Below are 15,253 nucleotides of genomic sequence, written 5' to 3' on the forward strand. Positions count from 1 at the left end.
CACACACGTCACTGCCCACACCAACATTTTCAATCTTTAAGCAAGCAGTCAGAGGTGGGTTTTTTTTCCAGATCAAGTCTCTGTTTGCCCCATTGCTTGGACCACAGACAGATAAATCACTAGTGAGTCCCGACGCTAAGTAGTGGGGATATTACTTCAGTAAAGTTTGCTAATGGGGCAAAGGACCTTGTATTGTAATCCAGTGACATTTTCAACCTTCGGAGAACTTTTGTTGACATTCCCGAGTCCCTGGCTGCCATCCCAGCATGAAATAGTTTCTGTTCACATAATTCTCGTGTTTACCAGTCATGAAAAACTCTTGCTTTTGGCTTTTTTTTTAAATAAACTTTTTCTTTCTCTTTTTTCCCCCCCTTTTTTTTTTTGAAAGTGAAACTCTGTCTAAAAAAATATTGGCCTCAGGCATAGAAGGTTTTGCATAAATTCATATGTGATGAATGGCTGATTTTAATGTTATTTGGGTATTTGTCAGAACCTAACAAATATACATGGTAATGGTGGTTCATAAACTTAAACATCTCAATATACCCTTTCTTCTAGAAATAAATTACGTTTGTTTGCCCTGCCTGGAGTCCTAAGGTAGCCGACATTAGGAATATTTTAAATGTGATCATCCATCCAGCATGTCTTTCAGGCGCCATGAAGATTAAATGAAAGAATCATAAGATGAAGGTCTTTAACTTTTAATCCTTTTACAATGAACCCTTAGATAGACATGGGGGCAGGGTGCCTTCTATGTGAGTAATAATGCCTCTGTTCCTCTTCACTAGGTTAATGAATACCCTAAATGTCCCAAGATCTGATTTTCTCCCCCCTCCTCCCCAAACTATTGAAATTAGAAGCAAAGAGACGGGTGGTAAAACGCACCGAAAGAGTGCGACAGGGAATGAATATGCATTCGGAGATAGGCGAACTGAACATTAGAGAGAGCGGAGCTGGCTTCTGTCAATGCAAGACTCACGGGTTTAGAATAATGAGCAGAGATGCTCTCAGAGTTTGGGGGGGAAAAAAGTTTTTAGATTCCAAGATAAATAAGGAAAAGGCTTTCTGCACTGTCAGGGAGCCTTTGGCGAACACGTGGAGAGTTTGTTTGCGCAGTCGGTATCTATGAGATACGAACCGTCGGGTCTCCCTGCGCGGAAAAGACAAACGCTCCGTTAATTGCGACGGGTCCTTCCAGAGGCGCGGGCAGCTGCGCGCCCCGCGGGCCGGGAACGCTCTCCACCGCCGGGGTCCGCTCCCGGAGCGGTGCGCGGAGCGCGGAGCACGAGTGCCGGAGCGGAGCCCCGCACCGGGCGGGCAGCAGCGAGGGGAAGGGCGGCTGGCGGGGGCCAGCGTAGCCCCGGGGCAGCCCGTCAGCAGCCACACCGCCCGGAGCGGACGGGGGCCCAAAGAGTTAACCGGGCTGCGAGGAGCGACCGTGGCCGGGCGGGGAGGGTGTGCGAGGCTGTCACAGGAGCCGGCTAATAACGTGTCCGCGCTGAAAACCCCCAAAGCCCCAGGGTCAAGTTTCAGCAGTGTCCCACCACAATGGTAGGTGTGAAAGACACGTGTCCCCTTGTAAATGAAATGTCAAGCGGTTTAAAAAAAAAAAGAAAAAAAGAAATCCCAAACCAGCTGGCACCGAGCGCTCCCCGCCTGCGGCTCCGCGGCAGCGCAGCACAGCGCGGGGCCGGCGCCCGGGGCTCTCCCGTGGGGAAGGTCCTAGAGGTTCCCTGCTACCAGAGTCGTGAGCAGGTTCCCACCTCCCGCTGCCACCCCGAACCGTCCTGCGGAGCGCGGAGAGTGGGAGGCGGGGTGGGGGGGGTGGGGTGGGGGGAACCAGACCCTCCCCCCCGCGAAGGCGGCCAAACCAAAAAGCAAACAGAATGCAAACGGCTCGTGTTTTAGTGGTTGACTTTAATTCTGCACTGCACTTTTACTACAAGGATATAAAGAATAAATAGCAGATACTCTTCATTTACATAGGATTAAGTCATTCAAACTGTTCTCTCTATATACAATAACATTGTGCTCTAGGCGTTTATTCATTTTTTATTTTAAATCTAAAGTCCATATGGAAAAAAAGAAAAAAATCCCTCACACACACACTTTCCGAATAATGGAAAATAGCTTTAAAAAGTTTGGTTTGTATTTTTTAATCCTTTTATTAAAAAAAAAAAACAAAGAAAAAAACCAACTTCGTCAAAGCGAAGCAACTTCTCTCTGCAATATAAATACCACCCCCTCCCCCCAAATGATACATTAGCAACGATCCGGGTAATAGCCTTAAAAATACAGTAGACGCTGATTATTTCACGTATAATACTGACCTTTTAATAGTATATTAAACCGGTGCCATATATACACACAATATACATTCTCCTACACGTTACAGTGCATTACAACGTTAACCAGAAAGCAAATGTCTCTCATTTCTGTGGCAGCCAAGGTCCACGTGAGCCGCCGGAGAAGGGGTGAGAAGAGGCAAGTGCAAGCCCTAGCAAGAACACTTGCACTCCGAAATGATGGGGTACTGGATGGGTATCCACGTGCAGCGCTGCCCCCCCCGGCGCTGGCACCTCCACCTCAGGATCGTTAAATGCACGGACTTGGCAGGTTTGCAGACCATGCCTTCTGGGACCGAACAAGACCTTTTACTGTAGCAGCTGCCCACTTTGACATACCGGGGCCAAAAGCGGCTGCCGAGATCGTTCCACGTGTATAGAACCGGGCAGAAGGTCTGGGACCAGAGCCACATCTGCAGCTTCCTGCGCAGCTTCTTGCTCAGCCTGTGCTTCTTGCCCGGCTGCAGCCCCTCGTAGAACTCCAGCCCCTTGATTTCGCTGGGCATCGCTCCCGAGGGTCTCTGCCTGAGCAGCAGGTCCAGCTCGGCTAGATCCTCCACTCCAAGCCGCTCCTCGGGCAAGGAAATAGCCATAAAGTTAGGGTCGAAGTGTCCGCCCATGAGGTTCCTTAGCAAGGTCTCGTTAAGATCCTTCTCCTTGGGGTCAAAGATAGGGTCCGGGTGCTCGATTAGATCCACCAAGGGCAAGTTGTCGCTGGGAGCCGGTCGGATGTGCAGATAGTGCTGGCAGGCGCCCTGCTCTAGCCGGAGACCCAGCAGAACCACCACGGCGTATATAGTCACAAGGCACTGGGAATGATCCATCCTTGGGAGATCGGTGGGGGGGGGGGAGAGGGGGGCTGGGTTCACCAAACAGCAGGGGAAGAAGGTGCGAGCAAATACATCAGAAAACTTGTACGGTGATATCCAAAATAGCTTGTCTTTAAGGGGGATCACCTCCACTCCCCGAACCACCAGCAGAGACAGCCCCCTAATAAGCCCGGAGAACAAGCCCCCTGCAAACACTCTCTCTTGCAGACCTCTGTAAAATTTCTCCTGGTGGAGCCGCTCCAAAATTCTGCTGCTGCTGCCGCTTCTTCTCACCCTCCCCGGGAAAGGGAGATGCCTCTTTTTGTTGCAAATTCTGCTTGTTGCTGCTGCTCCTCCTTGTCTGCCCGTGCGTATGGAAGAAGTTGCTGCCGATTCTTCCTCCTCGCTCCTCTCCGCCGTTTGCAAAGCAGCCTCCTCAGCAGCAACAGCAGCCACGCACGTTGGCACCAGTTTGTCTGCTTTGCAAGGACCCAAAGCCTTTAAATTTCCTGCACTTTCAGCTTCATCTCCATGGAAACCACAGACTCTCTCCTAACCCACCCCACCCCCCTTAAAAAAAAAAACAAACCCACACACACAACACAACCCCCACTCCCACAAAAGTCCGGGCGAGCGCGGCTTCCCCTTTCCCACCCGGCAGACACCCTCTGCTGGGGAGGGCTCAGGCGGGAGCCGCCGCTGCCTCCCCCCGCCTTCCGCACGGCCGCCGCTCACGCCAGCCCGCCGCGCCCCGGGAGATGCTGCTCTCGCCGGGGCAGCCCTGCCGGCCGCCCCGCTCCTTCGCGCCGCCGGCGACGGCTGCCGTCCGGCCGGTCACCCCATGGGTGCAGCCCGCGCGGCGGCGGAGCGCGGCCTCTCCCGCTCGCCCCGCGCAGGAGCGCGGCCCCGCTGCCCGCGGAGGGCGGCAGCGCGTCCCGCGGTGCGCGGGCCTCCGCGCCGGCGCTCCCGTGCGCCCGCCCGCCCCGGCCGGCGCCCCGCGGCCGCTGGGGGCTGCTCGCCCGGCCCCGCACATGGGCCCGCGACGCGCTGCCTTCCGCGCCCGCCCGCGGGGCCGCTCCGGCGCCTCCTCTGCCCGGGGCCCCGGCGCCGCGCGGCCGCCGCCGGCCGCCTCCCCGGGCGGAGCGAGCCCTCTGCTGGCGGCGCCGCGCGGCGGGCCGGGCCGGGCCGGGGCCGGTGGGCACGGGGAGAGCGGGAGGCGGCGGAGAGCCAGCGTGGCTGGCGCACGTTTAGGGGATGGGGGAAGCCCGTGGAAGGAACGCCGACAGAAACAACGGCTCGCGCAGCGCCCGCGGAGGGTCACGGGCGAGAGGAGGAGGCTCCTGCAGACTGTGCGCAGACCTCGGAGGCTGTGACTGAGCGTGACACGCCGCAGGTAGCCCGCGATCCCCGAGAGGAGCCCGGCGGCACCGCTCCCGCCGCAGGTCAAGGCGCCACTGCGGTCCTCTCAGCATTTAGCGTTTTGCTGCGGGATTCTCCAAGACTTCATCAGAAACGCCGTTTCCAGTCATGCGCCAGCCCATACAGAAAAGATGGAAAGGCCACCTCTGTAGCAAACACTCAGTACAATTACAAACATTGATACAAGACGCTATTTTCATTGCATTTCTCGCCCCCAAAGCAACGCTCGCAAGCAGGGCGGGCAGCACGCCCTATAGGAAGGTGAACAGTCCATTACGGGTTGAGATATTTCTCAACCCATTCCTGCAGGCTATTTAGACACTTTAAGAGCCTCAGTTTAATGGGACCGAGGCTTAGCCATTTCACCTACATTATTGTTTAAATGTTAACCTTCAAATTTAGGATCATTATTAACTATATTTTTTCAACTGTTTTCATTCCCCAGGTTAAATTCAAACCCCCTTATTTTGCTTCATTCCCGAGCATGGTGGGCATCTTATAAATAATACAAAACTGAAATAAATGAAGAAGATGGAAAAGTGACCCTAGCCCTGTGCTGTAAAATGAGCCTCACAGCGACGCTTGGTAGTGTGATGTCCATCAAGGATCTGCTGGAGTTCTGTTAGATGTTTTGTCATCTGAAGTTTAGGTCTCTACTTCCATCTAGAACCTGATAAACTTCTATTGCTGAAACTTGGTGTACAAGTTGACGCTGGAAATAAAGAAAGCAGCTACAGCTCTTATCTTTCCAAATAAAATTCAAGGAGTAGAAACTTATTAGCAATGGAAGACAGTCACTGTGATGGATTTAGGACTTAGCTCGGTGCAACTTTGATGCTGAGTATGAGCTGGACATAGAGGTGCCAAGATCTGCACAGAGCCAGTGGGTGAGCTCAGACACAAGCTGCTTCTGGCTCAGGTTCTCACCGAGGCCCTGGCCTGTTCACACATGGCTCCACTCCCGCCTCCTGGGATCTGGCCTATAGAAGCTGCTCTCTGCCGCTGGGCTGAGACAGGGAGAGTTTATTTATCCCTCCTTTATTCACACACACTCTGTATTTTTGCCCACCCTGCAGGACAAAATGTTTCCTGATGTCCAGAAGCATAAACCTACACTCAAAGCTCATTGGTGGATTCACTGGTTCTGGGAAGCATCAATATGAGTGTTTTCAGGACGGCACAGTTGTGAGGATGGCTGATGAATCCTGGGAAGGTGTTAATGGGTTTTTGGGGTGCTTGTCTGTCTCTTTCTCTCTCTTTCCTCACCATGTTCCTACCTCCAGCCAATAAGTCACTTCAAATCTTTTTGCATTCACTTTTAAAGCACTTTGTTTAAACACAAAGGCATAAAACCCAACACTAGGTTTAAAAAATAGTGTTTCAAACATAAAGCAAAAATTCCTAAGTAACTCCTAATGTCTTGTATTTCTTCATTAATAATAAATTCAGCTTTACTCAGCTGCTGTTTGAAAACAATTCTTTAACTACCAGTCTCTAAGTCTGAACACAAAGCGCACAAGGCCTATGACCTGTCTATTTCACACCAGCTCTGTGTTAAAAGAGTCTACATTAAGAGCTGTGACCCTGAGCAAGACCTTTCTCTCCTGAATTGAGTTACCAGTAGGAGGAAATGTTTTCTGGATGGAGGCTGGTTCAGCCAGACTGCCTCTTCAAGGTTCAGAGATCTGTTCTGAGAAGAGCAGGCTGAGGCTTGGTCATTCCTCACGCACAGGTCTCTGCTTGGAGTGCACCAGGCTCCTGGCAAGGCTGGGAAAGCTCGAGCGATGCAGAAGTGACAAAAGTCACTTGTGGCCCAAGAATTTCTTGATAGCAGGACTGAGGAAGAGCTGCCAGTAACAACTCTGCCAGAAGCTCTGGGTCAGAGGGAAAAGAGATTTGGATTCCCTTCAAACTAGTTTATTTCAGGGACTGCTGAAAACAGCAGTAAATTAATCCTGGAGGTAAGGGGCCTGGTCCAGGCTCTGTGTAGGATGCCAGCCCTTCCTGGGATAGGGAGAGGGGCCAGCAGCTCATAGAGGCCTTAGCTGGTCACTCTACTGGCAATGGTGCATGGAGCAGAAGAGAAAACAACTCCCTTCAGCTTTATTGGTTCTGGAGTGCTGACAGTAGTAAAAATGTGTTTTTTTCAGTAGACAAAGAAAATACAACCTTGAAGACACACAGGAAGCCAATATGGGCAAGAGTAAGATGCAACCTCTGCAGGGTCACATCTCTGATGAGGAGTGAAGAGGTATGCAGTGCTCTGCTTGCGACTCTGGAGGCACAGCTCTGAAAACACATTAAGTAAGGATCCAATTTCAGTCCACAACAGCAAGGATGCACAGGAAGAATTCAGAATAGATTTGTTTCCCATTAAATCTCCTAACAGAAAATGGCCTCACCCAATCTAGTGCTCAGGGACATCCCCTGAATTCAGCCCATGGTGTTGAATCAGTCTGGTCTAAGAGCAATGGTCCCAAGCTGGATGGACACACCACTCTCAAACACAGAGGGAATCACACAGAAAGTAATAAACCACCACAAAACTGGGATGAGGAAGAGCTATGCCAAGTGTTCTCAGAAGAGCTGTGCCTTCCTAAGGAGTGGAGGCTTCCTTACAACTATTCTTGTTTCTCTTATTTAAATCATGATATCATCCATGATTTCATTGCCTTTCATCTCTTGTTGCTAAAAATCCATTGGCATGAAACAGTCATGGCTGTTAAAGAAAGGAAAACCAAACACATAACCAAATGAGTCCTCTGCCCAGCTCTCATGCAAATTTCTCATTTTGGGCAATAAATATCATAGCTTTGTGCTCTTCTTCTTTGTAAAGCAGGAATGCTGATCGTTGCCTCTTTCACAGAGCTGTTGGAGAGTTTGATTAGATGTTACCAGTAAATCTATATCAACACAGAGGGAAGAATCCAGTGTTTTACTAAAATTATAGATCTGTGTGGTCAATAGAGCAAACAACTGAGCTAAAATCACTGAAGTTTGAGTCTGAGGTCCTAGTGAGCTGCCAGATCATCTCACTCTTCCTTCGTCACACCCCTCTAAATTTTGTAAGGAACTCCTTACAGATTAATTTTCTACCTTTTTAGAACTGTGAATCCCTAAAGAAACTCTAAAGGAGATGCACAGCTCTCAGACATTTTACATAGTTCCTGTGTGCTGTATGACTCAATCTACATTACTAGCTATGAAAGGTCATGCGTGACCTCACCCAGGAATTCGTGCCCCATGGGCAGAAAATCCCTGTTCTACTGCTTTCAAGCTTTGTTCTTCAGTTTGCAAAGACTCAGAGGGGCTTTGCTGGACCTTCAAAATGTGGTGCTGTGTCTCAAGGTACCTCATCCATTTCTAGGCCCCTTTCCCAATTCACAGAAAGGGCCACAGAGTAAGGGTGATGTTAACGGACCACACAATGTTACCAGGTGATCAGCTGCTCAGAAAGAAAACAGTTATGAATCACACGCTTTGGGAGGTAAACACTTTTTGAGAGAGCAAAGTTCTACCTTGAAATCCCAACAGACTGGAGACAGGGAAAGATACATTTGGCCAAGAACTTGCATCTGCAGTGATAAACGATGTATAAATAATATTTTTGAAGCTAAGCTCCAGGATGAACGTTTTATAGTGGAGTAAATCCTCAAGTGACTGACGCATTAAAGCAATGAAAACAGAAAAAAGAGCACCTCCCTAAATAAAACAAGTAAGTTATTTCTGAAAGGACAGCTATATGTGGAGATGTGTCCATTTGCTTTAAGGAAAAAAAAAAGAGAAAAGAAAGAGAGGAAAAAAAAAAGGGCTGTAAGAGAGACTAAAATCTTGCAAGGTACTTAAAGAATTGCTCTCTTTCTCTCATTTCTTGATCCTAAAATACGGTGCCTCCTTGATTCTCAGCCCACTCTCTTCTTGCTCCTGCATTTTTCCTAAGGTATAGACTTTTGTCTTTAGACCAGAGCTTGTGCATTCATCTGCTGATAAACTGTTTATCTTAGCTTTTATGAGGGCGCCTTGCTGCAAGCCAGCCAGAGACAGGATCCTGGGTGTTTGTCTTTTTTTTAAAAGAGGGTCCGGGAAGTGACGGGTATTTATACCTCCCCTTGGCTCTATATATCATGGGAGGTGGAACTCCACTGTCTCTGCTTCTCGCTTTTTCTCTCAGCAGTGTCTTCTGCCGTAAATCTGAATCTCTCAGAACAGTTTTCTTGGCTGCAGCCCCACTTGGAGGAATTAGTTTTCGTTATTTATTTATTTATTCATGCAAAAGGTTTGCAGCAGAGGAAACCCAAAGTTCTTCTGAATCCTCCCCCTCCTCTACCCCACCTAAGCATCTATCTTTTTGTGCCAAATACTAACATCCCAGCAGTCAAGACAAGAGCCCAGAGCCGGTTGAGCATCTCAGAGTTTGCAGACCAATTCATTATGGGGAGAGAGGCCAGTGGGAGAACTGGCAAAGATGAAACAGAAACCGAGGCATTTTTAATGTTAAAAAAATGACACTTCTATTTACAAGGAATGGCTCCTGATGGGGGGTTTGAATTTCCACACAGGCAACATTGTTTATCCAAACAAACTCCCTGTAGCAGCATATATTACATATATACACACATGACAAGTAGGAATGTACTTATCTTCTTTTTTTACCCCAGTCTCTTTATTAAGATAAATATTTATTGAGATAAGCCAAGTTTTTATGATCTCTTTTTTTATAAAACACTAAAGCCAACTGAGTGACAGAGATTCGGTGAAGTGAAAAGTACATCAGCCCCCCCCATCAAACCCTGTGTGCATGTGAGTGATTGATTGATGCCAGCTACTGAATAACCCTGATACATAACATTTCCCACCTCTGATATTTAGAAAGACCCCTTCGCCCTTTTAGCACCAATGGAGCCCTTCAAACATTTTATTGCTAATTGTCTAATGCTACGTGACGAATAGCTGCTTGACTGAAAATGACAACTCCTTTTTTTCCTCAACTACTTCATTTTCCTGGCTCCAGTGGGGGTGAAAAGGAAAAAATAAATCCGATGACATCACATTTAGCCTGTTGGGCATGAATGAAGGAAAATGAAACTTACTTTAGAAGTACTTCTATCAACTAAGGCTGGAGTCCCCAGGTCCCCTGCACTTAGTAAATGTTGCCTCTGATGCTGGAACAAAATGTTCTGAGAGACTCACAGGTTTTGTGGAAGCATAAAATCCCAAAGACAGGGTCTAATCCTGACCAGAGAGCCAGAGGGAGCAGGATCACAACTATACCTAACTCAGAAACCCTGGACCAAGTCTAGAACGGCTGCACTTTGTGCTCTCAAGAAGTATTTTGTCTACAGGGTAATATAAGAGCAGAATTTAGCTCAATATATAAAATAACTCCTGACTATAGCTTTGCCACAAGAATAAATGCAGCAGAGGAAGGTCCCACAAATTCAGAACTGCTGTTTTGTTAGACATTCTGTAAATTTGCTCTGTCTAGAAAATCTGCAAGGATGAAGGAGTTTCAAGAACTAGAAGATTAAACTGCCAGTCTTTCCGCAGCATTTTGTATTTATCACTTTGCTGCTTATTATGCTTTATCCCTTCAGGGAATCTGACCTCTTCAAACAGAAGTAGATCATGATGATCAGCCAGTTGTGTGCATTATCTTTGCAGCAGCTACAAAATGTTATAAAACACAAACCCACAGTGACTGGTCTGACTGTGAAAAGCTCTATGTTCAACAGGACAGTTTTCAAAGGAGCTTGTACCTTTGGTGGCAAATGGAATGATTTCCCCCTTCTCTAACACATGATGAAACAGACACACACATGGGGGTATGGGATTAATTCAGATACAGACACAGACACAAAAGAGACTGATTCCAAACCTGCTCATGTTCGGTAGGAATCTCTAGGATGTGTTTCTTTGGCTTGGGAGTTTCAAGTCTTTGCCTGTGAAGGCAAAGGGACCCAGGCGAGTAAAATAATGAATCTAGGCTTCTCAGACACAGATCTGACATTTGCTCACTCCCTGTGACTCAGGCTTTGAGCGAGTTCAGGGATTAATTAGGTCATGCAAACGAGTTAGGTTCTCTCTTCTGGCAACCTGGTCACGTAGGGAACCCCCACCCCTCCCCTTCCCCACACTCTCCTTCCCCATAATGAAGCATGACTGTAGTAAAACAAGTCTTTTGATGGTGCCTCTTCTCATCACTTTCAAGACAAACAATGTCTCAGAAGCCCCCAGCTGCTTTTATTTTTCTTATATCTACAGTTACATCTTGGGTGTGTTTACTCATCCTCATTAAATATGTTGTTCTCCCCCCTGTTTTTTTTAATATCCTTCCTTTATTGCAGTTTACACAACACATCAATTACGGGATAGAGTTAAAAGCCTTTAGAGCCATTCTTGAGTATAGAGCAACATCTCACAACACCACTGTCTCTAAAAAAGAAATGAGAGAGGGTATAGTAGGGTATGGTAGGAACAGGAGACAATCAGCCCCACAGCAAACATCTCCAGAGCAAAGAAAGAAGTAGGTGCAAACTGCTACTTCCCTCACAGCAAAGCATCACCAACAGGCCACTCACTGCCTTTGATAAGCCTGAGAAAGGACTTCAGGGTTTGTTTCATTAAAAAAATACCAACAAGCAACTATTACACTCCTTTGACTGCAGATACTTGGAAAGTCTGAGATGGCACAGGAAGAAGAAACAACCCATCACAGGACTAACAATAGCTAGGCTTTCCACATACACCTTGGTCTCAGGATCATTTTGTTTCAAGCAAGACTGAAATAATGACACTTCAGCTGAATATCCTTCAGAAGCCACCTCACCTTTTAAAGAACTTGTTTTCATTACAAATATAACAGCAGTTTAACAAGGTGCCAGCCATATATTTTAACCATTATTTGGATTTGTTCTCTCTCTATATGTGTGTGCAAAGTGTATGTGTGTGCATGTACAACTGTTCACATGTAGGAAGAGCCTTTCCATGACTCACATTCTTGGCAGGATAATGTGACCTTCAAACGGTAATCTGTTTTTATTTACAAAAAGATCAAAACCAAACAATAAAGAGCATTGCCCTGATCGTTATGGAAGTTCCACAAGAGTTCTCCATACTTAGAATGTGAAGTTTCACTTTTGTAAGAAAACTGAGCACTGGGACTCAAATATTAGGTATTGAAACAGACAAGGGATTCAAAGACAAGACATGCCTTTGTAACAGAAAAAGACACAAAAAGAACAGTGCTGCCTTTAAAGTGTCTCCTGGCAGAAACAGCTTTTTATGCCACTTTCACTTAAGATCTCCCCACTTTTCTCACCAGAAAAGAAGGTAGGAATACTCTTGCTCTGTGGACACTAAGTCAAATCACTCTGTTCAGTGGGACAATTCTGCTCCAGATATCAGTCTGCCTGTCATCCTTCTGTGTTGCAGCCCTTCAGTAAATAAATAAGCAATCAGCCTTCCCCCAGCAGCATAGGAGGGCCCTTGTATGCCCAGGCTTAGGTTTTGCCCAGTGGCTTACTGCTACAGGACCTGATGAGAGCAGGGTGGGGGGCGAGGTGGGGGATATCACCCTCCAACACTGGGAACCGTTTGTAAATTACCCTAAGCTTCCCTTAGTCATTATTCCATTAACTGCCTCTTGGTAGATCTGTCAGTAACTAAGCTGGGACTTATTTGTAGAGAATCAGAGGCTATTTGCTGTACTAAGTGAGCCATGAGAGCGAAAGGGTTTGGGATTTATTTGTAATTACAGTCGGGATTTTTTTCTTCTCCTTCTTGCCTGGACCCCACTGGTACTTTCATTCACATTCCCTAAGCTGAAGCTGGCGCCAGGATCACAGGCTGGCCCTGTGTTTATGTCATTGAGACTAGGACAATATTTCAGTGTGGAGCCAGACCGCAGGGATCCACTCTATAAAACCCTCACTAAAAATAGACAGCCGCCCTGCCCCCAGGCCCGCGGGCCGCCGGCACCCTGCGTGGAGCAGCCCTCGGCCGGCCCGAGCTCAGCTCCCCCGGGCCCCGACAGCCCCCCGGCACCCCCCGGGCCCATCCTGTGCTTTCCCCCAGCCAGGGTGCCCGTGAGGCGGCCCCGGAGCCGGCAGAGCCATTCGGGATCCCGCCGGCAGCAGCACGCTGAGTGCTCCTGTGCCCCCGGGTCGCTCCGTGCCCGTGCATCTGGCACCTGGACGTGCCCGGCCCGGTAGGAGCTCGCCCGAGCTCTGCCGCCAGCAATCTCTGGCCAGCCCCGTGAAAGCTCTGCACAGGCTGCACAGGTCCTGAAACCCCACGGAACTGAGAGGTACCTGAGAATATGGGTGCTTGGGACTCCTCCTTTCCTGCCGTAGCTTGTGAAGGAGTCCAGGGAGACCCCGGCAGCAGATAACTGGGTCAAAGACTTCACCTCTGTCTGGTAAATCTTTCCTGCAGCAAATAAACAAAAAGAGCTGAACATTTCCATCTCATAGCTGTCAATTTTATTCAAAAGCATGAACCGGGGCAAATCATTCAGCCTTTCCTTTTCAGTGGCAGTGGTGCATGATCTCTCAGCTTGGGAGGATAAATGTAACTAGTAGAGTGTTTATTGATTAGTTCAACAGCTATATAGATAAGATACAAGGTGCTTAATGCACAGATTTTCAAGGTAAGAGCCTAATCCTGCAGCTTAGATCCTGACATTGAAAAGGGCTTCATTCAAGAAGCCTGTGAAGTGACAGAAAAACCTGACATGGATTTTAATGGGCAACAGAGCCTTCCAAAAGACAGCAACAAAGAGCAATTGCTTGAGCCTCTTGATTCTCTTAGATCCTTGTTGGTTTAGCTGCTGAGAAAGCAGACCCAAAGGCAGCAGGTGTGAACACGTGTGCCTGCCAGGTGTCCTCAGAAGGAATCCTGACACTGAGCACCAACAAATGTCCACCTCCAAGAGACCAAAGCTCTCAGAGAGCACCTTCCTTTCAGATTCCCCTCACCAAATCACTATCCTGGCACAGGTCATATTTATTAAACCAGTAAGAGTTATCAGGCGGTCACCTGATACAGGTGCAGCCAGTCTCATCCTGAGCAGAGATGGTCACATCAATCTACGACAGAACTGACAACTGAACTCGGATCTCTGAAATCTCAGGCAGTGCTTTCAAACCCCATTGTGCCACATGTGATGCTGCTCATAATGAAACACGACTGAGATGAAATTTAGTTTAGAAGCAGCCTATTAAATTTAACATAATTGTTGCATTTGTAGGGCTTCTCATTATTTTATCTGAATAGTCATTGTTTCTCCAATATCAGTCCTTGGGACAGGAGACTTTCAACCACCTTCAGTCAAAAGTGTGACATGGCAAGGAATGAAGCTGAAGTGCCTTCATGTGGAGGAAGCACATTTTTGATTAGGAACCATGTTATATTGCATTCCATTAATATCTGAGAAACAGCCCTGAATTGTTCTCACACTTCATGCTACAGCTTTTCACTACTTGAGCAAATGCCATTTGTTCCCTATGTGCTTCTTTCTACAGTCAGTGCCCGGACTCTCTCTTTCATCTTTGGAGCTCCCTGATCATGCACCTGACAATGGATATACAATGAAAGGAGACTGCTGCCGAAATAGGACTCTGATTTGTTACAGTAATTAGGTGCTAAGTAGTGATTGAAGCAGAAGATTGCAAGAAGATAAAGGCAACACTTGCAGGAGCCGAACATCATTACAGAAAAATGAATTCTGTCCTGTGTTCTGCCAAAGAATCCCAGTGCAGTAGCATACAAGCAACTGAAAACTTTCCACAGGTGGCCACTTAATGTACATGTCTCTTTTTCGACAATGCTTAAGCTCTGCAGCCTCAGTTGAGACTCCATTCATAGCAGGGTGTGCATTCACAACAGCTGCAATTCAAGCCAACTGGAACCGTGCTTTGAACATGTAAAGTCCTGATATGAAATATCAGCTCTTAGGTGGCTTGAATAAGCACACTCACAATTAGGGAATACTCAATAATTTTGCCTGTAGACCATCTATGTCTTGGTTCTCTGGCCATAAAGTGACATCACACTCAGGATGATACTTAGGAAGATAAAAAAAGATATCTTTTCAAGGATTGATTATATATATCCTCATAGTAGCTAAAAGCTTGGACATGGACTGACCATGTTTGGTATTGTACAAATGTGTAAGAAAAAGGCATCCCTGCTCCCAAAATGTTAAAATCATGAAGTAAGAGATGGCATGACAGAAGAAAGACAATGAAACAGTACTATCTGCTGGATTGCTTCAGTACACTTGGGCTTCAACGTCTATGCTCCTCTTTCCTTTTCCTTCCCCAGATAAAACTGATAAAACGCTTTTAAAAGGAGGCTTAAAAAACTTCAGATACTGAGGTAAGATCCAGAAAAAAACCTGCATAGCCTAAGCACTAGGCTATTCAGCCTGTGCGTCATACACTTTGATGAACACAGTCTCTTTCAAACTGCCAGTGAATCTGAAAGTGTTAAATAATGCTGAGTGCTGCTGTGGCTGCCTCCACACAGAAGTGGTCACATATTAAGAGGTAAAAAAACCTGTCTACACATGCTATAGAAAGACATGGCGATTGGAGTTTTCCACATAAACCAAAACAAAGTCTCTATTATAGCTATTTGTTTATTCTTTTGTATTGCTGCCTGGCCAACCCAGCCAGACAT

The 15,253-nt window shown here is 47.3% G+C and overlaps 1 protein-coding gene across 1 annotated transcript; it reads right to left on the bottom strand.

The window, feature by feature from the left end:
• Positions 1–1,916: 1,916 nt before the first annotated feature.
• On the bottom strand, positions 1,917–3,706 carry NOG (noggin). Its single transcript, XM_010210633.2, has one exon. The coding sequence runs from the start codon at positions 3,167–3,169 to the stop codon at positions 2,498–2,500; it is 672 nt and encodes a 223-aa protein (XP_010208935.2). The 5' UTR covers positions 3,170–3,706; the 3' UTR covers positions 1,917–2,497.
• Positions 3,707–15,253: the final 11,547 nt, after the last annotated feature.

This window comes from Colius striatus, chromosome 18 (assembly GCF_028858725.1).
Source record: "Colius striatus isolate bColStr4 chromosome 18, bColStr4.1.hap1, whole genome shotgun sequence".
Classification (NCBI taxonomy): domain Eukaryota; kingdom Metazoa; phylum Chordata; class Aves; order Coliiformes; family Coliidae; genus Colius; species Colius striatus.

Excerpts from the sequence above, each read along its gene's own strand:
- NOG (XM_010210633.2), bottom strand. The coding sequence starts at position 3,169 with ATGGATCATTCCCAGTGCCTTGTGACTATATACGCCGTGGTGGTTCTG.